Here is a 25742-nt window from a genome sequence, read left to right on the forward strand (position 1 = left end):
CCTTCATATATCATCTGTCTCCATGTCTCTCCCTGTGTCCGCGCACTGGGGAGAGGCTTGCGGAGCCCCAGTGCGGTTTCAGACCAGGGCAGTCCTGCACAGATGCCATATTCTCTGTCCGTTTGCTTATTGATCTGGTCAAGGCCTATGATGCCATCAGTAGACCTGGGCTCTGGATTGTTCTTCGTGATTTCGGAGTCTTTGACTCTCTGCTCAAAATCATTAGGGACCTTCATGATGGTGGCCAGGCCCAGGTAAAGCTACGTGGCAGGGGGTTGGAGCCATTCCCTGTTCACCTTGGGGTGGTGCCTACGTTATTTAACTCACGCACCCTCCCACCCACCCACTCATCCACTCGCTCACTCACCCACTCACCCACTCGCCCAACGCTCACCCGCCCACTCACTCACCTGCCCACCTGCTCGCCCACCTGCTCGCCCACCCGCTCGCCCACCCGCTCGCTCACCCACTCGCTCACCGGCTCGCTCACCCGCTCGCTCACCCGCTCGCTCACCGGCTCGCTCACTCGCTTGCTCACTTGCTTCCTCACTTGCTTGCGCACTCTTTCACCAGGAAGTGGCGCTGTCCCAGCTGAGAGAAGGAGCCGTGGGGAAGACCCTCCGCTCGTGTCTGTGTGCAATGGGGCTCCTTTGCTACCACACATTCATCAGCTTCGTCCTCGGTGAGTCCATGGGTTTCTGTGTTGTGAGTCTGTGGGCCTCTGTGTGATGAGTCTATGGGTCTCTGTGTGGTGAGTCTGTGGGTCTCTGTGTGGTTAGTTTGTGGTTCTGTGTGTGATGAGTCTATGGTCTCTGTGTGGTGAGTCTATGGGTCTATGTGTCATGAGTCTATGGGTCTGTGTGGTGAGTCTATGGGTCTGTGTGGTGAGTCTATGGGTATCTGTGTGGTGAGTCTATGGGTCTGTGTGTGGTGAGTCTGGGTCTCTGTGTGGTGAGTCTGTGGGTCTTTGTGTGGTGAGTTTATGGGTCTCTGTGTCATGAGTCTATGGGTCTGTGTGGTGAGTCTATGGGTCTGTGTGGTGAGTCTGTGGGTCTGTGTGTGGTGAGTCTATGGGTATCTGTGTGGTGAGTCTATGGGTCTGTGTGTGGTGAGTCTATGGGTCTCTGTGTGATGAGTCTATGGTCTCTGTGTGGTGAGTCTATGGGTCTCTGTGTAATGAGTCTATGGGTCTGTTTGGTGAGTCTATGGGTCTGTGTGGTGAGTCTATGGGTATCTGTGTGGTGAGTCTGTGGGTCTCTGTGTGGTGAGTCTATGGGTCTCTGTGTGATGAGTCTATGGGTCTGTTTGGTGAGTCTATGGGTCTGTGTGGTGAGTCTATGGGTATCTGTGTGGTGAGTCTGTGGGTCTCTGTGTGGTGAGTCTATGGGTCTCTGTGTGATGAGTCTATGGTCTCTGTGTGGTGAGTCTGTGGGTCTCTGTGTGGTGAGTCTATGGGTCTCTGTGTAATGAGTCTATGGGTCTGTTTGGTGAGTCTATGGGTCTGTGTGGTGAGTCTATGGGTATCTGTGTGGTGAGTCTGTGGGTCTCTGTGTGGTGAGTCTATGGGTCTCTGTGTGATGAGTCTATGGGTCTGTTTGGTGAGTCTATGGGTCTGTGTGGTGAGTCTATGGGTATCTGTGTGGTGAGTCTGTGGGTCTCTGTGTGGTGAGTCTATGGGTCTCTGTGTGATGAGTCTATGGTCTCTGTGTGGTGAGTCTGTGGGTCTCTGTGTGGTGAGTCTATGGGTCTCTGTGTGACGAGTCTATGGTCTCTGTGTAGTGAGGCTATGGGTCTCTGTGTGATGAGTCTGTGGGCCTCTCAGTCAGTAAAATAATCTCAGGCTGAGTGGACCTAGGGGAGAGCTGGCTAGAGGCTGTCTGGATGATCTCTACTTTTGCCTTTGTCTCTGCCCAGGCACCGGGGAAGGAGATGTCACAGAAGCAGAGGAGATTCTGAGGCCCTACCTACAGAGATACCCTAATGTGAGGTGCACTTAGCCTGGCACCAACATCACCGACCACTTAACACTGAAGTGGTGATGGTGGTGATGTTGATGGGGGTGATGTTGATGGGGGTGATGTTGATGGTGTTGATAGTGGTGATGTTGATGGTGGTGATGTTGATGTTAGTGATGGTGATGTTAGTGATGGTGATGTTAGTGGTGGTGATGTTAGTGATGGTGATGTTAGTGGTGGTGATGTGACTGATGGTGATGTTAGTGATGGTGATGTTAGTGATGGTGATGTTAGTGGTGGTGATGTTGATGTTAGTGATGTTGATGTTAGTGATGTTGATGTTAGTGATGGTGATGTGAGTGATGGTGATGTTAGTGATGGTGATGTTGATGTTAGTGATGGTGATGTTAGTGATGGTGATGTTGATGTTAGTGATGGTGATGTGAGTGATGGTGATGTTAGTGATGGTGATGTTAGTGATGGTGATGTTGATGTTAGTGATGGTGATGTGAGTGATGGTGATGTTAGTGATGGTGATGTTAGTGATGTTGATGTTAGTGATGGTGATGTTGCCTGCAGGGAGCTATTTTCCTGTTCTTTGCTGGAAGAATTGAAGAGATCAAAGGGAACATCCCAGAGGTTCCCCCCACTATCTCCCCTCCCCCCACTACCCCCCCTCCCCCCACTAGCCCCCCCCCACTATCTCCCCTCCCCCCACTATCTCCCCCTCCCCCAATTATCTCCCCCTCCTCCCACTAGCCCCCCCCACTATCTCCCCCCACTAGCCCTCCCCACTATCTACCCCTCCCCCCACAAAGCCCCCCCCCACTATCTCCGCCCTCCCCCCACTATCTCCCCCACTATCTCTGCCCGCACTATCGTCTATGGGCAGTGCTGAGTCTATAGGCAGTGTTGAGTCTATGGGCAGTGTTGAGTCTATGGTGCAGTGCTGAGTCTATGGGCAGTGTTGAGTCTATGGGCAGTGTTGAATCTATGGGCAGTGTTGAGTCTATGGTGCAGTGCTGAGTCTATGGGCAGTGTTGAGTCTATGGTGTAGTGTTGAGTCTATGGGCAGTGTTGAGTCTATGGGCAGTGTTGAGTCTATGGTGTAGTGTTGAGTCTAAGGGCAGTGTTGAGTCTATGGTGTAGTGTTGAGTCTAAGGGCAGTGTTGAGTCTATGGTGCAGTGTTGAGTCTATGAGCAGTGTTGAGTCTACGGGCAGTGTTGAGTCTATGGTGTAGTGTTGAGTCTACGGGCAGTGTTGAGTCTATGGTGTAGTGTTGAGTCTATGGGCAGTGTTGAGTCTATGGTGCAGTGCTGAGTCTATGGGCAGTGTTGAGGCTATGGGCAGTGTTGAGTCTATGGGCAGTGTTGAGTCTATGGGCAGTGCTGAGTCTATGGTGAAGTGCTGAGTCTGTGAGTACTGAGTCCATGCTGTGTCTCACCCTCCCCGCCATGCCCACTAGGCCATGATGAAGCTCCAGGAGTGTGTGAGCTCCCAGTCTCTGTGGCCCCAGTTCCACCACATGTGCTACTGGGAGCTCATGTGGTGCCTCACCTTCCGCATGCAGTGGCTTGAAGCCTTCCACTACGCAGATCTCCTGGCACAGCAGAACAACTGGTCCAGGGTGAGCACTCACCCCGCTCACCCCGCTAACCAGCTTTCCCACTCGCTCAGTCACTCGCTCACTCAGTCACTCGCTCGCTCAGTCAATCACTCGCTCAGTCACTCATTCACTCGCTCACACACTCACTCACTCACCCACTCACTCGCTCGCTCAGTCACTCGCTCGCTCGCTCAGTCACTCGCTCGCTCGCTCAGTCACTCGCTCACTCGCTCAGTCAATCACTCGCTCAGTCACCCACTCGCTCGCTCAGTCACTCGCTCGCTCAGTCACTCACTCGCTCGCTCAGTCACTCACTCTCTCAGTCAATCACTCGCTCAGTCACTCACTCGCTTGCTCAGTCACTCACTCACTCACTCACTCACTCACTCACTCACTCACTCACTCACTCACTCACTCACTCACTCGCTCAGTCACTCGCTCGTTCAGTCACTCACTTGCTTAGTCACTCACTCGCTTAGTCAATCACTCGCTCAGTCAGTCACTCACCCACTCAGTCACTCACTCGCTCAGTCACTCACTCGCTCGCCCAGTTACTCACGCACTCAGTCACTAACCCACTCAGTCGGTCAGTCGCTCGCTCAGTCACTCGCTCGCTCACTCAGTCACTCACTCACTCACTCACCCAGTCAGTCAGTCGCTCGCTCACTCACTCACTCACTCACTCACTCACCCACTCAGTCAATCACTCGCTCGCTCAATCATTCACTCGCTCAGTCACTCACTCACTCAGTCACTCACTCACTCAGTCAATCACTCGCTCAGTCAATCACTCGCTCAGTCCATCACTTGCTCAGTCACTCACTCACTGAGTCACTCACTTGCTCAGTCACTCACTCGCTCACTGACTCACTCGCTCACTGACTCACTCACTCACCCACTCAGTCAGTCAGTCGCTCGCTCAGTTACTCGATCACCTCACACTCGGTCACTCACCGAGTCACCCTCTCACCCCCTCACCCACCCCTCACCCACAACACCCACCCCTCACCCCCAGGCCACGTACGTGTACATGAAGGCTGCGTTCCTCACCATGGCCTCACCAGCGGAGAAGCGGATGGTGAGGGAGAGTGAGGAGGACTTATACCGGTGGGTGACGCAGGGTCACGCGAGGTCACGCGAGGTCACGCGGAGTCATGTGGCGTCACGGGGGCTATGTGGGGTCATGCGTGGGTCAGAGGGTCATGGGGTCATGGGGTTAGTGATTGTGGTTGTTGTTGTGGTGGTTGTTGTTGTGGTTGCAGCGGTTGTGGTTGTAGTGATTGTAATGTTTGTTTTTATAATGGTTGTAGTAGTGGTGGGTGTAGTAGTTGTGGTGGTAGGTATGGTGGTATAGTGGTAGTTATGGTAGTTATAGTGGTAGTTGTAGTGGTAGTTATTATGGTACTTGTGGTAGTTATAGTGGTAGTTATGGTAGTTATAGTGGTAGTTATGCTAATTATAGTGGTAGTTATGTTAGTTATAGTGGTGGTTGTGATAGTTGTAATAGCTATAATAATAGTTAGTAGTTGTAGTGGTAGTTGTGGTGGTTATAGTTGTGGTAGTGGTAGTGGTTGTTGTGGTGGTTGTAGTGGTAGTTGTAGTGGTTGTAGTGGTGGTTGTAGTGGTAGTTGTGGTAGTTGTGGTAGTTGTAGTGGTAGTTGTGGTGGTTGTGGTGGTAGTTGAAGTAGTAGTTTTGGTAGTTGTAGTGGTGGTTGTGGTAGTTGTAGTGGTAGTTGTGGTAGTTGTAGTGGTGGTTGTGGTAGTTGTAGTGGTGGTTGTGGTAGTTGTGGTAGTTGTAGTGGTTATAGTGGTAGCTTTGGTAGTTGTAGTGGTAGTTATGGTAGTTGTAGTGGTGGTAGTTGAAGTGGTGGTTGTGGTGGTTGTGCTTGTAGGCAGGTGTCCACGTTGAGGCAGAAGCTGGCTGGGAAGTCTCTGCCCACGGAAAAGTTTGCAGTGCGGAAGGCACGACGCTACCATGGCACTCGGAGTACAAACCGGCTGGTGCTACCCGCTCTGGTGAGGAGTACTCACTCACGCACACGCTCACTCACCCATGCACACGCTCACTCACTCACTCACACGCTCACTCACCCACATGCTCACTCACCCACCCAAATGCTCACTCACCCACTCACACGTTCACTCACTCACACGCTCACTCACCCACCCAAATGCTCACTCACCCACCCAAATGCTCACTCATCCACCCAAATGCTCACTCAGCCACTCACACGTTCACTAACTCTTACGCTCACTCACCCACTCACACGCTCACTCACATGCCCACTCACTCACGCACTCACTCACTCACCCACTCACTCACACGTTCACCCACCCAAATTCTCACTCATACACTCACATGCTCACTCACCCACTCACACGCTCACTCACCCACTCACACGCCCACTCACACGCTCACTCACACACTCACCACTCACTCACCACTCACTCACTTACCCATTCGCTCACTCACCCACTCACTGATCCACTCACACGTTCACTCACTCACACGCTCACTCACCCACTCGCTCACTCACCCACATGCTCACTAACCCACTAACAACAACAACAACCGGCAATCACCACAAACTGGCGGTAACGTCACCACGACGCTTGTACCAGGCTATGTGCACGTTGAGGCCACGTGAAGTGTCAAACGCCCGCTGGTAGGAGGTCCCCGGGCAGACCCAGGTGCCCCGGGTCGACTGACTGAGATGACTGGCTGATGCACCACCTGTGCCCCCTACTGGGCCAACTTGTTGTGCTTTAGCCACCAAGCGCTCCCCTCATTGTTGTGAGCATCGCTCCCCCGCCCTCCGTTGTTGTTAGAGGGCAACTGCAACAAGATGCCCAGTAGCGTCCTTCACGGGCCTCCTCCACAGAGAGCCCGATCTTGACACCGCTGGTACCAGTCATCAGCAAGTCCACTCAGCTCCACATCCTCCTGTACCACACCACTCCATCTCCCTCTAGCCCATGCCGCGCTCGTTTAGCCCCCTCTATCCGGCCGAAAAAAAGCCTGTTTAGGCATGCGGTGGCTGGGCATGCGGGCGACATGACCCAGCCAATGCAGCCTTGCCTGCCACAGGAGCTCACCGATGGGACTTTGTCCAGATCTTTCAAGGATTTGTGAGCTCCTCACACAATCCAGCCTGGTTAAACCCAGGATGGATCATAGGCAGGCCAGCCTAAATGTTTCTAACCAGCGAAGATGGTCCATTAGGGGGGTCCAGGTTTGCACAAGTGTAGAGAAAGGAGGGAATGACCGTGGCCGAGAAGACCTGAAGCTTCTTGCAGAGCGACAGACCAGGTAGCTTCCACACAGTGTTATGCAACCGATGAAAAGTTTATGCCGCTCGACTGATTCGGAGTGAGACCTCTGCTGTCAAACCGGAGCCGGCCATGAGCACACTGCCCAGGTATGGGAAACTCTCCACCCTCTCCACAACTGCCCCATCACCAATTGGGAGTTGTGGGGGTGGAGTGTCCAATGGTACAAAATACCCAGGCAGGTGCTTAGTTTTGGTGTGGCTAATGGTAAGGCGTGGGTCCTTAGTGGCAAGCTCCAGGTTCAGCAGCAGCGCCTCCAACTCCTCCTCTGAGTGAGCAGCAATTACCAGATCATCGGCATACGTAACATGGTTGACCAATAGGGAGCCATCCCTTGACCGCACCCGGGCATCGATCAGCCTCCCATTGTATCTTTACCAGATGGAGATTCCTCCAGTACAGCCATGAAAGCTTCTCGAACTACGTGATCGAAATAGATGTGAAATAATGTGGGAGCCAGAGGATATCCCTGTCACACCCCAAGGTGAACAGGGAATGGTTCCGTCTCTCGGCCACGTCGTTTTACCCGGGCCCGCTCATCATCATGAAGGTCCTTAATGATCGTGAGCAAAGGGTCAGGGACTCCGAAAGCATGAAGAACTACCCCGAGCCCAGGCCTACTGATGGTATAATAGTCCTTGACCAGGTCAATAAAGCAGATATGCCGGTCTTGTTGGAATTCCCTATACCTCTGCTGTAGCAGACGGACATAAAATATTGCATCTGTGCAGGACTGCCCTTTCCTGAAACCGCATTTGGGCTCCACAAGCCTCTGCTCAGTGTGCCTGGCAAGGCGATGTTGAATAATCCTTGCCAGGACCTTTCCCGGCACACTGAGGAGTGAGATGCCTCTGTAGTTGTTACAGTATGTGCGGTCCCCCTTCTTGAAGAGGGGGACAACCAGGGCATCCTTCCAATCCTGCAGAACCTGTCCAGTGGTCCAGACAGTTGTTATGATACTCTTTCGTTCTTTTGGTAAAGTCACGTAGGTATTTATTTTATTTTATACCCACGTGACTTTACCGAATGAACCAAAGAGTATGGATTCCTGCAGTCATGAAAGCATCAAATATAGTTGCTATGATGTCATGTAGGGCAGTATGTGCACAAACGCCACCCTCCCTCAGCATTTCGCTTGGGAGATCATCTCTGCCTGGAGCCTTTCCTGGTCTCAGGCATTGGATCGCCTTCAGGTCGGAGATTGGATCACCGTTCTTTCCCCTAATGATGGTAATATGTGTATCGCTGCAAGTAACTTTTTTGATGGAGAGAGTTAAAGAGTGATTTGTGATCGCGGGCCATAAAGGCAGACTCCATATCCTCAGCAACCCGCGACCACCACCCATCATTGCAGCCCCTCACGGCTCTCTGAACCTCCGAGCTTAGGCTGCGGTAAGCCTCCTCATTCTCTGACGTGGGATGCTGTAGACGATGAGTGGGCCTGTCACTTTTCTCAGCCAGCCCGAACACCTCTTCTGTCAGCCAGGGTCTCTGGGTAGGTCTGGACCACGTACCCAAAGCAGCCATTGCAACTGCATGAGCCACAGTCCTAAACCTCGCCCATTTCCCCTTGATTTCAGGAGGAGAGGGGGATGATGCCAACCCCAGCTGCAAGCGATGATGAAATTCTCGCTTCCAACTTTCATCAGCTAGCTGAGACCAGGCACTATGTGTTTGAATGGGGTCCTGGGTGTATACCCACCACCAGAGTGGAATAATGGCAGGCGCATCTTACAGATGACAAGTCCATGGTCAGTGGGCAGATCAGCTCCATGGTAGGTCCTGGTGTTAAAGCCATGGGCCCGCATCCACTGTTCTGTCACTGTAGTCCAGCAGATGTTCTTGCTTGGACCCGGCATGCATCCATGATGTTGTGTGGATGCGCCGATGCCAGAACAGCGTGTTGGTAATTACAAGCCCATGGGCTGCACAAAAGTCGAACAGCCTCCTACCATTGTTATTGAGCTGATCTGGCCCATGCCTTTCAACCACTCCAGACCAGGTGCCAGCATCATGAGCAACTCGGGCATTGAAGTCGCCCAACAAGATGACTCTATCCCGAGGGGCCACTTTAGCTAACACCAGTGACAGGAGGTCATAAAAGGCATCTGACTCATCGGCCTTGCCTGCATCCCTCCATGGATGTTTGTCTTCGGTGGAGGCATAAGTAACCACAACCACCACTCCTCACCTCTGGTTGATGGGAAGGCGAGCCCAAAGTAGCCTGGGGCTTACAGCTTCCCACACCTCTCTGACACGCTCCCACACCCCCTTCATTCTTTTGTTCAAAAGAAGAGCCACTCCCTGATGTTTGGCAGTCTCCTGCCCGGAGTAGAGGACTGTCCACCCCTCATGGTGGCAGGAGCCAGAGCCGGTCCACCGGACCTTTTGAATACCACAGAGATCCAGGCGGTACTGGTCCAGCTCCCGACAGAGGAGTGGCAGCCTCTCCTCCGCAGTGAGCGTTCGAACATTCCACGTGAACACCAGCAGTGATTTTTTGTTGTTTCTGGAGGAGCCCCGAGGGTAAAGATTCAATCTCCTGGCTCCGCCAAATGGGGTTTGGCCACGAGATGTCATAGACGCCTGTCCCCCCGGGGCCTCCGGGACAATCTCCTGGCTCCGCCAAATGGGGGTTGGCCACGAGATGTCATAGATGCCTGTCCCCCCGGGGCCTCCGGGACAAGCTTAATGAGATACTTTGCACTAGGTTTTGTGGTAATTAATTGAAGGTGGAGGAGTTACCAGCCCCTTGTATCCGTCCAGGGCCGCCATTTGGCCGCTGTGGTGATGACAAACGCAGTGAGGGGAATGGCCAATCTAAATTGGCCGCCCCCCCCATGGTACTGCTCACCCCAGCATTGCCGGCTGGCACCAACGAGGAGGTAGGGGGTTGTTTTTACTGGACTCACACACTCACAACTCACTCACTCACCACTCACTCACTCACTCACACGCTCACTCACATGCTTACTCACACACTCACTTACACACTCACTCACCCACTTACTCACACACTCACAACTCACTCACTCACCACTCACTCACTCACACGCTCACTCACATGCTTACTCACACACTCACTTACACACTCACTCACCCACTTACTCACACACTCACAACTCACTCACTCGCTCACTCACCAGTCACTCAATGACTCACCACTCATTCACCACTCACCACTTACTCATCACTCACCACTCACTTACTCATCACTCACTCACCCACTCACTTACTCACCACACACTTACCACTCACTCACCACGCACTCACCACTCACTCATCACTCACAAGTCACTCATCACTCACTCACCCACTCACAGCCTCACCCACTCTCACCCACTCCCACTCACCTACTCACACTCACCTTCACCCACTCACCTACTCACTCTCACCCAATCACCCTCACCCACTCACCTACTCACTCTCACGCACAACTCACTCACCACTCACTCACCACTTTCTCACTCACCTACTCACTCACCACACACTCACTCACCACTCACTCACCACTCACTCACCGCTCACTCACCCACTCGCTCGCCACTCACTCATCACTCACTCACACTCACCCTCACCCACTCACCCACTCACCTAAACACCCTCTCACCCTGGGGCTCATCCTGGGGCTCACCCCAGGGCTCGAGCTCACCTGGTGAGGCATGTCCTCACCACCACTGTGCCCACAGGAGATGATGTACATGTGGAACGGCTTCACGATCGTGGGTCGGGAGCCAGCGCTCACCACCAGTATGCTCACCCTCATCACGGACACAGAGGAGTCGCTCACCGGTCAGTTCACCACTTACCCACCCACCCACCTACTCATTCACTCACCCACTCAATCACTCACTCACCCACTCACCCACTCACTCACTCACTCCCCCACTCACCCATTCACTCACTCACTGACCCACCCACTCACTGACCCACCCTTCCACTCACTCACCCACCCACTCACTTACCCACCCACTTACCCACTCACTCACTGACCCATTCACTCACCAACTCACTCACTCACCTACCCACTCACTCACCATTCACCTATCCACCCACCCACTCACCCAACCACCCACTCACTCACTCACCCACTCACTCACTCACCCACCCTTTCACACACCCAGCCACTCATTCACTCACCCACCAACTCACTTACTCTCACACACTCATCCACTCACTCAACCACCTACTCACCCACTCACTCAACCACTCACCTACTCAACAGAAACCGCCATTCACCAATGAATGGCAGTGACATTACCACAGCGCTTGTGCCAGGCTAGGTACACGTTGAGGCCATGTGAAGTGTTGAACGCCCGCTGGCAGGAGGTCACGGGGCAGACCCAGGTGCCACGGGTCGACTGAGATGACTGGTCGATGCACCACCTGTGCCCCTCACTGTGCCAACTTGCTGTGTTTTATCTGCCCAGCGCTCCTCTCATTGTTGTGAGCGTCGCTCTTCTGCCCTCCGTTGTGACTAGAGGTTGAATACCTCTAACTGCCCAGTAGCGTACGTCACAAGCCTCCTCCATAGAGGCTGATCTTGACATCGCTGGTACCAGCCATCATCAAGTCCATTCAGCTCCACATCCTCTTGTAACACATCACTCCATCACTTTAGCCCATGTAGTGCCCATTTAGCCCGTTTGTCTAGCTGAGCAAAAGCTGTTTGGCCATAAAGTGGCTGGGCATGCGAGCTACATGACCCAGCCAACGCAGCCTTGCCTGCCTGAAGAACTCAGCGATGGGACTTTTCCCAGATCTTTAGAGGATTTGTGAGCTACTCACACAATCCAGCCTGGTTAAACCTAGGATGGATCGTAGGCAGGCCAGCCTAAATGTTTCTAACCAGTAAAGATGTTCCTTTAGGGGGGCCCACGTTTTGCAAGTGTAGAGAAGGGAGGGCATGACCATGGCAGAGAAGACCTGAAGCTTCGTGCGGAGCGACAGACCAGGTAGCTTCCACACATCGTTACACATTCTATGTGAAGATAATGCTGCTCGACTGATTCGAAGTGAGTCTTCTGATGTCAAACCGGAGCTGATCATAAGCACACTGCCCAGATATGAGAAACTCTCCACTTTCTCCACAACTGCTCCATCACCAATTGGAAGTTGTGGGGGTGGAGTGTTTGATGGCACAAAATACCCAGGCAGGTGCTTATTTTTTGGAGGGGCTGATGGTAAGGCCCCACATCTTAGTGGCACACTCTAGATTCTGCAGCAGTGCCTCCAACTCCTCCTCTGATTGAGCAGCAATTACCAGATCATCGGCATACGTAACATCGTTTACCAATAGGGAGCCATCCCTTGACTGCACCCAAGCATCGATCAGCCTCGCATTGTATCTGTACCAGATGGAGATTCCTCCAGTACAGCTATTGAAGGCTTCACGAAGTACGTGGTTGAAAAAGATGTACAATAATGTAGAAGCCAGGAGACATCCCTGTCGCACCCCAATTTGAACAGGGAATGGCTCAGACTCCTGCCCACCATCATGAAGGCCCTTAATGATTGTGAGCAGAGGGTCAGGGACTCCAAAAGCACGAAGAACAAACCAGAGCCCAGGCCTATTGATGGTTTAATAGGCCTGGACCAGGTCAATAAAGCAGAGATGTAAGTCTTGTTTGAATTCACTATACCTCTGCTGTAGCAGACTGACAGAGAATATGGCATCTGTGCCTCACCGCTGTGGTTTTAAACCACAGTGTTGCTCCACAAGCCTCGCCTCAGCATGCCTAGCAAGGTGATGTTGAATAATCCATGCCAGGATCTTTCCCGGCACACTGGAGTGAGGTGCCTCTGTAGTTGTTACAGCCTGTGCGGTCCCCCTTCTTAAAGATGGGGACCACCAGGGCATCCTTCCAATCCTGCGGAACCCGTCCAGTGGTCCAGACAGGTGTTATGATGTCATATAGGGCAGTCTGCGTGCAGATGCACCCTCCCTAAGCATTTCGCCTGGGAGATCATCTCTGCCCGGTGCTTTTCCAGTTCTCATTCTCGGGATTGCCTTCTGTACTTCCTCAACAGATGGCACTTCAGCCAGCCACTCAATATTTGAGGCACGGCAGCCCCAGTAGTGTCATCACTACTTTGCCCCATGATGTTTTCTAGGTTGAGGGATTTCCCCTTCCCCACGACCTCACATAAATGCTCAGCAAACCTGAAAACTAGTTCTTAGGGTTAAAAGATCAAATCACCTTTTTCTCACCACCCACTCACTCACACACTCAGACACTGATCAACTCACCCACCCACTCACTCACCCTCTCAATTATCCACCACTCACCCACCCACTCACTCGCACACCTCGACACCCATCAACTCAGCCACCTACTAACTCACCCACTCACCAATCACTCATCCTCTCACCAATCACTCATCCTCTCAATTACCCACCACTCACCCACCCACTCACTCGCACACCTAGACACCCATCAACTCAGCCACTCACTCACTCACCCACTCACCAATCACTCACCCTCTCAATTACCCACCACTCACTCACCACTCCCCCACCCACTCACTCGCACACCCAGACACCACCAACACAGCTACCCACTCACTCACCAATCGCTCACCCTCTCAATTACCCACCACTCACCCACCAACTCACTCACACACCGAGACACCCATCAACTCAGCCACCCACTCACTCACCCACTCACCAATCACTCATCCTCTCAATTACCCACCACTCACTCACCACTCACCCACCCACTCACTCACACACCTAGACACCCATCAACTCAGCCACCCACTCACTCACCCACTCACCAATCACTCACCCTCTCAATTACCCACCACTCACTCACCACTCACCCACCCACTCACTCGCACACCCAGACACCCATCAACTCAGCCACCCACTCACTCACCCACTCACCAATCATTCACCCTCTCAATTACCCACCACTCACTCACCACTCACGCACCCACTTACTCACACACCAGACACCCATCAACTCAGCCACCCACTCACTCACCCACTTACCAATCACTCACCCTCTCAATTACCCACCACTCACTCACCCACTCACCAATCACTCACCCTCTCAGTGGTGGTTATTGTGGTTGTGGTAGTAGTGGTTGTGGTTATTGTGGTTGTGGTGGTTTTAGTGGTTGTAATGGTTGTGGTAGTAGTGGTAGTGGTTGTGGTTGTAGCGATAGTGGTAGTTTTGTTGTTGTTGTTGTGGTGGTTGTGGTGGTAGTAGTTGTTATTTATAGTGGTGGTTATGGTGGTTATAAGTAGTGGTGGTTGTGGTGTTTGTAGTTGTATTAGTAGTGGTGGTTGTAGTGGTAGTAGTAGTATTAGTAGTGGTGGTTGTGGTGTTTTTAGTTGTATTAGTTGTGGTGGTTGTTGTGTTTGTAGTTGTATTAGTAGTGGTGGTTGTGGTGGTTATTAGTAGTTGTGGTTGTAGTGGTTGTAGTTGTATTAGTAGTGGTGGTTGTAGTGGTAGTAGTTGTATTAGTTGTGGTGGTTGTGGTGTTTGTAGTTGTATTAGTAGTGGTGGTAGTAGTATTAGTAGTGGTAGTTGTAGTGGTAGTAGTTGTATTAGTAGTGGTGGTTGTAGTGGTAGTAGTAGTGTTGTAAATACTGACGAATACACTTCTTATGAGGCAACACGTTGTTTATTGTCTTTACTACACGGTCCCTATCACTAAGGGTATATCGGTCCCTTCACCCGATACCTAGGGAGCTATGGCCTCCGAACTATACGGGACCTAACACTGGTAACCCGTTCCCTATCGTCCTCTGGCTGGGACCTAGGGGAGGCTAACTGACCCTAACCTCCTGGCCCGTGGGTCCTGACCACCGACCTCACTGAGCTCCGTCCCTTAGAAGGACAGCGGAGCTTGGGGTCCAGGGTCCTATTCTCCAGCCCAGTCTTCAGTCTTCAGCGTGTAGATAACCGAGCCAGAGCTCTGAGTGCTCTGGCTTATATACTCGTTCGTGGCTTGCTCCGCCCTAGCCACACCCTCCTTCTGGAGCACTCTGGGCCATCCTGGAAGGTGACGCCATTCCCCCGGTTACCCCCCCCCCCACCGGGGGCCTTGGGAATGTGTCCCAGGCCTCTTTCTGGCCCATGGACATTTGCCCTGGCGAGGTAATGCCTCTGCCCCCTATTGGCAATAAATGGAACTACAGGCCTGCTAAATGGTGAGTGACAATCACCCCTCCAGTTGTATTAGTAGTGGTGGTTGTGGTGGTTGTGATGGTTGTAGTGGTATTAGTAGTGGTGGTTGTAATGGTAGGTAGTAGTTGTATTAGTAGTGGTGGTTGTGGTGGTAGTAGTTGTATTAATAGTGGTGGTTGTGGTGGTTATTAGTAGTGTTGGTTGTGGTGGTTGTGGTGGTTGTAGTTCTGATTGTGGTTGTGCAGGAGGCGGTGAATATGCAGTGGACGACACCTGTTTGCTACTCCTGCTCAAGGGGGTGTGCCTGAAACATCTCGGACGACTTTCCGAGGCCGAGGAGGCGTTCACACAAATCCACGCTCAGTAAGCAACCACGACCGCAATATTTTAACTAGCATAACTACCACAACCAAAACTACCATAACTACCACTATTACCACTACTACCACCACACACACCACCGTAGACTCAACACTGCCCATAGACTCAACACTGCCCATAGACTCAACACTGCCCATAGACTCAGCACTGCCCATAGACTCAACACTGCCCATAGACTCAACTCTGCCCATAGACTCAACATTACCCCATAGACTCAACACTTTCCATAGACTCAACACTGCTCATAGACTCAACACTGCCCATAGACTCAACATTACCCCATAGACTCAACACTGCCCATAGACTCAACACTGCCCATAGACTCAACACTGCCCATAGACTCAACACTGCCCATAGACTCAACACTGCCCATAGACTCAACACTGCCCATAGACTCAACATTACCCCATAGACTCAACATTGTCCATAGACTCAACACTGCCCCATAGACTCAATACTGTCCATAGACTCAACACTGCCCATAGACTAACGCTGCTCATAGACTAACACTATCCATAGACTAACACTACCCATATAATAACACGGACCATAGATTCAACACTGCTACCCATTGACTAACATTGCTTCCCATAGGCTAAAACTGCTACCCATAGACTAACACTGCTACCCATTGACTAACACTGCTTCTCATAGGCTAACACTGCTACCCGTTGACTAAGACTGCCCATAGACTCAACACTGCCTATAGACTAACACTGCCCCCCATAGACTCAACACTACCCATAGACTAAGACTGCCCATAGACTAACACTGCTCTCCATAAACTAACACTGTTGCCCACCTGTACCCTGTGTGCCAGGGAGAAGCGCCTGCGCCATGATCAATATTTGGCACCTAATGCAATGTTTGAGTTGGGATTCCTCCTCATGGAGCACGGCGGTGATGAGCGGAGATCGGAGGCTCGCAGACTCCTGGAGAACGCCAGGTGAGCTGGGCCCCTCGCTCACTACTTTGCTCACCACCATGCTCTCACCACCCACTCACCTATTTGCTCACCACTCACTCATTTACCCACTCACTCATCCACACTCTCACCCACTCACCCACCCACTCACCCACTCACTCACTAACCCACCCACTCACCCACTCACTCACCCACTCACCCACACACTCACTCACCGAATCACCCACCCACTCACCCACCCACTCATTCTTTCATCCACTCACCCACACTCACTCACCCACGCACCCATTCACGCACCCACTCATTCTTTTACCCACTCACCCACCCACTCATCCAGTCACCCACCCACTCATTCTTTCACCCACTCACCCACACACTCACTCACCCTCGCACCCATTCACCCACCCACTCACCCACCCCTCATTCTTTCACCCACTCGTTGTCATCGTCTGGTTCTTCGCTTGCAAAGATCAGGGAGGAATGTGGCCCATGAAGTTAGTTGGCGACAGGCAGCGCTGGTGGCTGTGCAGACCGATCCTTGACTTGCATATTTTGTGGTAGGCGGTGCAATTTGAACTCCTGACCAGTCGGGGCCTGAGTGGGGGCCTTGTCCGAGGAGCCTTGTCTGGTGCGAGGATCCACACGCTGAGCATAGGGCTTATATAGAATGCTCTTGTGTTCCCTGTGTCTGCATACAGCTGCGTCCTTTCGGCGCGGTCTGTCAACCGGTTCGTTTTTTGAGTGACTCTCAGCTTCGTTGGCAAGGTTTTGCACGCAGCGCTGTATGGAGATTTTTGCCGGCTTGGTCATTGGGACGGGTGAGTAATCTGGAATGACGGTGGACCATTTAAATCCGGGAGAGGCGATTCGATTTCCGGATTGTGCTCATCGAACAAATCTTTGTGTTTCCTTGTTTGGGAAGCCAACCACCTCACCAGCTGCATCGTGGGGTGCCGTTTTGAGATCTTTCCACCGCTGTTCAGGGTCTGCATCCGTGCCCGGTGTCTTGATGCTCACTGAGCCCAGTCTTGAGCTTCTTCTAGAATTTGTCCCTTAACAGGGGGAGTCTTTTCTACTTGGAGCTTCTTGGGGTGAAGACCGATTCTATTTGATTAGTTTTCGGATTTCTTTTGCATCCTCTCCAGGGCACTTTAAAATTCAAGCCGAAGGCGGCCAGTGAGGGAGGTGAAGGAATGTATGGAGGGACAGGGGCTGGGAATGGAGCACATCTTGCTGGGGTAGGTAAGGCAGAATAAGGTGGAGTGTGATGGTGAGTGAGGGTGTCGATGTTTGCAACGTGGATGAGAGGCAGTGGGGTATGGGGCACGTGCGTGAAGTGGTAAAAATGGGCATGGATGAGGGTAGTTGAAGGGTGGTAGGGGCAGAGTGTTTGGTGGCCGGATAGTTGAGCTGATGGAGGAGAACAGCGGAAGTCTGGGGTGAGAGATGTGGTTAGGTGCACATAGAAAGTATGACGCGGAGCCGGGTAAGGAATTAGGGTGCGTAGGAGGAAGAGGACCAGGGGCTGGGGGAGGCATGGGAAGGAACCGGTCAGAGTGGAGGCAACCGTGAGGGCCGAGCGAATGGTGGAAAGCGAGTCTTCTCGGGTATTGGTTTGATCCTGAGGGTGACTTTTGCCCCCGACCAATCTGTGTGTCTGTCATAGTAGCCGACACTTAAGTGTGTGCGTGTAGTATGTCCCCTGTTGGGGTACAAGGATGCAATCCAGTCGAGGCCAGTGCTTGGAGCACGCGGGTGTCTCCACACGGTGTTATAGCTTCCGTTTTATATGCAGAGGTTGTGTTCTGCACATAACTCCAGTAGCGTACGACCATTGTCGCTACACTTGCTAATCCCATGCTTTACGAGGGCTCCCCTGCAGAGGTCACGGTTCTGACCGACTCTTTCGTTGACGTCGCCCATCTCAATAAGCTTGTTTTTACGGTCACCCCCCCCCCCACCGGAGAAGAGTTCTGAGGTCGTGATAAAATAATGCTTCCTTAATGTCTTGGTCAGCCTGTGGCCTGTGGGGTTGGTGCATAAACACTGATTATGGTGGCCCAATTGGTTACCCTGAATGTGTAGTCGTAGAGACATCGGGCGGTCTGGATGGCCAATTGGAGGGCTCAGGAGTTTGTCAGCCATCGTGTTCTTCATCGTGAGGGCGACGCCTGACAGGCGTCTCCCCTCACTGGCTTTCCCTGACCAGGACAAGGGGATGTAGCCCGCCCCATGTTCATTCAGAGGGATCCCTGGTCTGCGAAGCGAACTTCTCTGAGTGCTGCGATGTCAAGTTGGGCGAGCTCCCTTGCCACAGGAGCACCGAGCAGCGTCTTTGTGGTCGGTCGCTTTCATACGATTCCATCGTCGCCGTGCGAAGGTTGCGGCGTGCGCATTTTGACAAGTTTGGTTTCTGTCTGAACCGCATGAAGAGATGGGCTCCGCTGGCCGCGAGTTCGAGCCAACTGGGTGAGTTTGAGCGCAAGCTTTGTTTAGGCCACCTTATCTGAGCCTCTGTTTACATCAGGAGCGAGCAGTTGCTGTACCTAGAAAAAGCTGATAGGGTCGGTCGGGGTGCTGCTGGATGTTGTTGCCTCTGGTCAACGGTCAATCGACCAATACGGACAAGCCACCTGCATGCAGGTTCAAAGCTGTGGCTGCCAGTGCCATTCTTGCACCGCCCGTTTCCGCCTCCCCCCTCTCCTGTCGCCGTTAGGACTTTCCTTTTCCTCCCACCCACGCTGCTATAGTTTGTTTAGAGTGTAGGTCAGCTCGCGCACTCTGGATCCCACTCTTTCGGCTCAGGGTTATCTAACAAGTGGCTCGGCGAGCTAGGGACGGCTATGGTAACCACAGGAGCTGTTGAGGTTTCAATTCCGAGTGGCCTTCTGCTTGGCGAGTTTGCCGCACAAAGCTACAGCCCCACCTGGCCAGGATGGGGGGGGAGTACACTGGGAATTCTTTGATCGTACTTAGTTTGGGACCTCGACCTTACCACCCGATGTCTTTGCTCTCAGGATCATTGGAACACTCAGCGCTTGCCCCAACAGTCTGTTAAGACTACACGCGGGATCTTGGTAATTGTCTTTGTGTGTCTCTGTGTCACTGTGTGTAGTCACTGTGTATGTGTGTGTCAGGAGTGTAGCGGTGGTGTAGCGGTTAGCAAGCTGCACTACGAACCTGGCGGCCCGAATTCGATTCCCGCTCACGGCCAACATCAGTGATGATTATCTGAACCATTCCTGGGCCTCCCCTACGTCGACTCAGCCTCAAATGAGTACCTGGTATGGTGCGTAAACATCACGACTGGGGAGACAAAGGCTGCCGGTAGTGGCGCTGGCCACCCACCGCCTTGTGTGCCGTTCCGGCCTTCATAGGTGCTCACTAACAGCACTTGCCCCAACAGTCTGTTAAGGCTATATGGGGGATCTTTGTATTTTTATCACTGTGTGTGTCAATGTGTGTGTGTGTCACTGCGTGCCTCACTGTGTGTGTGTCACTGTGCGTGTATCACTGTGTGTGTGTCACTGTGTGTGTGTCACTTTGTATGCGTGTGTCATTCTTCGTGCTTTCGGAGTCCCTCACCCTTTGCTCACGATCATTAAGGACCTTCATGATGGTGAACGGGCCGGGTTAAACTACGTGGCCGGGAGTCGGAGCCATTTCCTGTTCACCTTGGGGTGCGACAGGGATGTCCAATGTCTACCACATTATTTAATATCTATTTCGACCGGTAGTTCGTGAAGCCTTCAATAGCTGTACCGGAGGAATTTCCATCTGGTACAGATACAATGGGAGGCTAATTGATGCCCGGGTGCGGTCAAGGGATGGCTCCCTATTGCTCAACCATGTTATGTATGCCAATGATCTGGTAATTGCTGCTCATTCAGAGGAGGAGTTGGAGACGCTGCTGCTGAACCTGGAGCTTGCCAATAAGAGGTGGGGCCTTACCATCAACCCCACCAAAACTAAGCACCTGCCTGGGTATTTTGTACCATCCGACACTCCACCCCTACAACTCCCAATTGGTGATAGGGCAGTTCTGGAGAGAGTGGAGAGTTTCCCATACCTGGGTATTGTGGTCATGACCGGCTCCGGTTTGACATCAGAGGTCTCACTCCGAATAATTCGAGCGGGATTATATTTTCATCAGTTGCATAACGCTGTGTGGAAGCTACCTGATCTGTTGCTCCGCACAAAGCTTCAGGTCTTCTCGGCCACAGTCATTCTCTCCCTTCTCTATGCTTGCAAAACGTGGACCCCCCTAATGGAACTTCGCCGGTTAGAAACATTTAGGCTGGCCTGCCTACGATCCATCCTGGGTTTAACCAGGCTGGATTGTGTGAGGAGCTCACAAATCCCATCGGTGAGCTCCTCCCGCAGGCAAGGCTGCGTTGGCTGGGTCATGTAGCCTGCATGCCCAGCCACCGCATGCCCAAACAGCTTTTGTTTGGCTGGATCGAGGGGGCTAAACGGGCGCGTCACAGGATAGAGAAGAGATGGAGTGATGTGGTACAGGAGGATGTGCAGTTGAGTGGACTTGTTGATGACTGGTACCAGCGGTGTCAAGATCGGCCTCTGTGGAGGAGGCTCATGAAGTGTGCTACTGTGCAGTTGGAGGCAGTCGCCCTCCAACAACAACAGAGGGTGGAGGAGCGACGCTCACAACAACGAGCGGAGTGCCGGGTGACTAAAGCACAGCAAGTTGGCACAGTAGGGGGCACAGGTGGTGCATCAGCCAGTCGTCTCAGTCAGTCGACCCGTGGCACCTGGGTTTGCCCCGTGACCTCATGCCAGCGGGCGTTCGACACTTCACGTGGCCTCAACGTGCACATAGCCTGGCACAAGCGTCGTGGTGACGTCACCGACACTTAGTGGCGAATGGCTGTTGTTTTTTTTGTGTGTCACTGTGTGTGTGTCACTGTGTGTGTCAGGACTAACTACAAGAAGTACTCTCTGGAGTCAAGGCTGCATTTCCGGATCCACGCTGCACTCAACGCCATGAAGCGTCGCGATGAAGGGGATCGGACGTAGTAGTCGTGTCACTGTGTGTGTCACTGTGTGTGTGTCACTGTGTGTCAGTGTGTGTGTGTCACTGTGTGTGTTTGTCACTGTGTCACTGTGGGGGTCACTGTGTGTGTGTGTGTCAGGGGAGCGGTGGTGTAGTGGTTAGCGCTACGCTGCGCTATGAATCAGGCGACCCGGGTTTGATTCCCGCTCACGGCTAACACCAGTGACGATTATCTGAACCGGTCCTGGGCCTCCCCTAGGTCGACTCGGCCTTAAATGAGTACCTGGTGCGGTGTGTAAGCATCGCCATTGGGGAGACAAAGGTGGTAGTGCGTGGTGCTGGCTACCCACCCCCTCGTGTACCGTTCCGGCCTTCATAGGTGCTCGCTAACAGCACTTGCCCCTACAGTCTGTTAAGGCTATATGGGGGATCTTTGTCTTTGTGTGTCACTGTGTCTGTCACTGTGTGTCACTGTGTGTGTCACTGTGTGCCACTTTGTGTGTGTCAGTGGGAAGCGGTGGTGCAGCGCTGCGCTAAGAACCTGGCGACCGGGGTTCGATTCTCGCTCACGGCCAACACCAGTGACGATTATCTGAACCGGTCCTGGGCCTCCTTTAGGTCGACTCAGCCTAAAATGAGTACCTTGTGCGGGGTGTGAATATCACCACTAGGGAGACAAAGGTGGCCGTTTTGGCCTTCATAGGTGCCGCTCGCTAACAGCACTTGCCCCTATATCCCGTTAACATAGCCTGGCACAAGCGCCATGGCAACGCTACTTCTCACTTAGTGGTGAATGGCAGTTGTTGTGTATCACTGCACTACTGTGACACTGTACCACTCTGTTTCACTGTACCACTCTGTGACACTGTACCACTGTAACATTGTACCACTCCTACCCTCTGTACCACCGTGACACTGTATCACTGTACCACTCTGTGACACTGTACCACCGTGACACTGTATCACTGTACCACTCTGTGACACTGTACCACTGTGACACTGTATCACTGTACGACACTGTATCACTGTACCACTGCCACTGTGTGACACTACCACTGTGTGCCATTGCTGCCCTCTGTCTGTAGCGCGGGGTGTCACTGCTGGGTCGATAAGTGTGATGTTTACATGGGGTGATCGCGAAATATCGGTTCAGTGACACTGTTTACCGTGGAGATACAATGCGACCGGTATTGATTATCGGTTATTATCGGTTATTGGTTTTGGTTATTGATTATCGGTCATTGATTACGTGTTATCGATGGCGGAGTATTGGTAATTGGTTATTGATAACAGATTATCGGTTAAGGTTATCCACTCACCCACTCACTCACCCAACCATTCACTCACTCACCCACCCATTCACTCACCCACCCAACCACCCATTCACCCACCCATTCACCCACCCATTCACCTATTCACCCACCCACCTATTCACCCATTCACCCACCAACCCATTCACCCACTCACCCACCCATTCACCCACCCATTCACCCACCCATTCATCCATTCACCCACCCACCCATTCACCCACCCACCCATTCACCCACCCACCCACCCACCCATTCACCCACCCACCCATTCACCCATTCACCCACCCACCCATTCACCCATCCACCCATTCACCCATTCACCCATTCACCCATTCACCCACCCACCCATTCACCCACCCACCCATTCACCCATTCACCCACCCACCCACCCATTCACCCACCCATTCACCCACCCATTCAACCATTCACCCACCCATTCACCCACCCACCCATTCACTCACCTACCCATTCACCCATTCACCAACCCATTCACCCATTCACCCACCCATTCACCCATTCACCCACCCACTCACCCCATCACTCACCCATTAACCCACCCACTCACCCCATCACTCACCCATTCACCCACCCACCCCACCACCCACCCACCCACCCACTCATCTCCCCCACCACCGACCCACTCACCCCACTACCCACCCACTCACCCCATCACCCCATCACCCACTCACCCACCCATTCACTCATTCACTCACTCACCCACCCGCCGAATCACCCACTCACCTCATCACTCACCCACTCACCACACTGCACGGTGGAATTTCTAACCGTGCAACCTGCAAAGTTGCAGATGCTCCTAGCGGTTATGGGTCACCGGTTATGGGTTACCGGTTAAGGGTTACCGGTTAATGGTTACCGGTTGAGATCATTATTCCCGTCAAGCTACCCTGGATTCATAATGGCTACGCGGGGAGGTGAGAGGGGTAGAGTGGTAGTAGGGGTGGACCACTCTACCCCTACCACTCTACCCCTACCACTCTACCCCTACCACTCTACCCCTACCACTCTACTCCTAACACTCTACCCCTACCACTCTACCCCTACCACTCTACCCCTACCACTCGACCCCAACCACTCTACTCCTACCACTCTACCCCAACCAATCTACCCCTACCACTGTACCCCTACCACTCTACCCCTACCACTCTACCCCTACCACTCTACCCCTACCACTCTACCCCTACCACTTTACCCCTACCACTCCACCCCTACCACTCTCCCCCTACCACTCTACCCCTACCACTCTACCCCTGCCACTCTACCCCTACCACTCTACCCCTACCACTCTACTCCTACCACTCTACCCCAACCAATCTACCCCTACCACTGTACCCCTACCACTCTACCCCTACCACTCTACCCCTACCACTCTACCCCTACCACTCTACCCCTAACACTCTACCCCTACCACTTTACCCCTACCACTCCACCCCTACCACTCTCCCCCTACCACTCTACCCCTACCACTCTACCCCTGCCACTCTACCCCTACCACTCTACCCCTACCACTCTACCCCTGCCACTCTACCCCTGCCACTCTACCCCTACCACTCTACACCTACCACTCCACCCCTATCACTCCACCCCTACCACTCCACCCCTACCACTCTACCCCTACCACTCTACCCCTACCACTCCACCCCTACCACTCCACCCCTACCACTCCACCCCTACCACTCTACCCCTACCACTTTACCCCTACCACTCTACCCCTACCACTCTACCCCTACCACTCTACCCCTACCACTCTACCCCTACCACTTTACACCTACCACTCTACCCCTGCCACTCTACCCCTACCACTCCACCCCTATCACTCTACCCCTACCACTCCACCCCTACCACTCTACCCCTACCACTCCACCCCTACCACTCTACCCCTACCACTCCACCCCTACCACTCCACCCCTACCACTTTACTCCTACCACTCTACCCCTACCACTCTACCCTTACCACTCTACCCCTACCACTCTCCCCCTACCACTCTACCCCTACCACTCTACCCCTACCACTCCACCCCTACCACTCCACCCCTACCACTTTACCCCTACCACTCTACCCCTACCACTCTACCCTTACCACTCTACCCCTACCACTCTCCCCCTACCAATTTACCCCTACCACTCTACCCCTACCACTCCACCCCTATCACTCCACCCCTACCACTCCACCCCTACCACTCTACTCCTACCACTCTACCCCTACCACTCCACCCCTACCACTCCACCCCTACCACTCTACCCCTACCACTCCACCCCTACCACTCCACCCCTACCACTTTACCCCTACCACTCTACCCCTACCACTCTACCCTTACCACTCTACCCCTACCACTCTCCCCCTACCAATTTACCCCTACCACTCTACCCCTACCACTCCACCCCTACCACTCCACCCCTATCACTCCACCCCTACCACTCCACCCCTACCACTCTACCCCTACCACTCTACCCCTACCACTCCACCCCTACCACTCCACCCCTACCACTCCACCTCTACCACTCCACCCCTACCACTCTACCCCTACCACTTTACCCCTACCACTCTACCCCTACCACTCTACCCCTACCACTCTACCCCTACCACTCTACCCCTACCACTTTACACCTACCACTCTACCCCTGCCACTCTACCCCTACCACTCTACCCCTACCACTCTACCCCTACCACTCTACCCCTACAACTCTACCCCTACCACTCCACCCCTATCACTCTACCCCTACCACTCCACCCCTACCACTCTACCCCTACCACTCCACCCCTACCACTCTACCCCTACCACTCCACCCCTACCACTCCACCCCTACCACTTTACCCCTACCACTCTACCCCTACCACTCTACCCTTACCACTCTACCCCTACCACTCTCCCCCTACCACTCTACCCCTACCACTCTACCCCTACCACTCCACCCCTACCACTTTACCCCTACCACTCTACCCCTACCAGTCTACCCTTACCACTCTACCCCTACCATTCTCCCCCTACCACTTTACCCCTCCCACTCTACCCCTACCACTCCACCCCTACCACTCCACCCCTACCACTCTATCCCTACCACTCTA

At 53.1% G+C, this 25742-nt stretch overlaps 1 protein-coding gene across 1 annotated transcript in view; it reads left to right on the plus strand.

Moving 5' to 3' along the window:
- Nucleotides 1-22830, plus strand: part of TTC39A (tetratricopeptide repeat domain 39A) — a 34476-nt gene extending 11646 nt beyond the window's left edge. Inside the window, exons 8-17 of the mRNA XM_078883920.1 lie at nucleotides 574-682; nucleotides 1915-1982; nucleotides 2535-2594; nucleotides 3422-3583; nucleotides 4578-4669; nucleotides 5455-5578; nucleotides 10582-10684; nucleotides 15276-15393; nucleotides 16232-16357; nucleotides 21271-22830. Of these exons, the coding sequence (XP_078740046.1) occupies nucleotides 574-682; nucleotides 1915-1982; nucleotides 2535-2594; nucleotides 3422-3583; nucleotides 4578-4669; nucleotides 5455-5578; nucleotides 10582-10684; nucleotides 15276-15393; nucleotides 16232-16357; nucleotides 21271-21370 (1062 nt within the window). The 3' untranslated portion in view covers nucleotides 21371-22830. The remainder of the gene's footprint in view (nucleotides 1-573; nucleotides 683-1914; nucleotides 1983-2534; nucleotides 2595-3421; nucleotides 3584-4577; nucleotides 4670-5454; nucleotides 5579-10581; nucleotides 10685-15275; nucleotides 15394-16231; nucleotides 16358-21270) is intronic.
- The last annotated feature ends 2912 nt before the right edge of the window (nucleotides 22831-25742 follow it).

This window comes from Lampetra fluviatilis, chromosome 74 (assembly GCF_964198595.1).
Source record: "Lampetra fluviatilis chromosome 74, kcLamFluv1.1, whole genome shotgun sequence".
NCBI classification, from domain to species: domain Eukaryota; kingdom Metazoa; phylum Chordata; class Hyperoartia; order Petromyzontiformes; family Petromyzontidae; genus Lampetra; species Lampetra fluviatilis.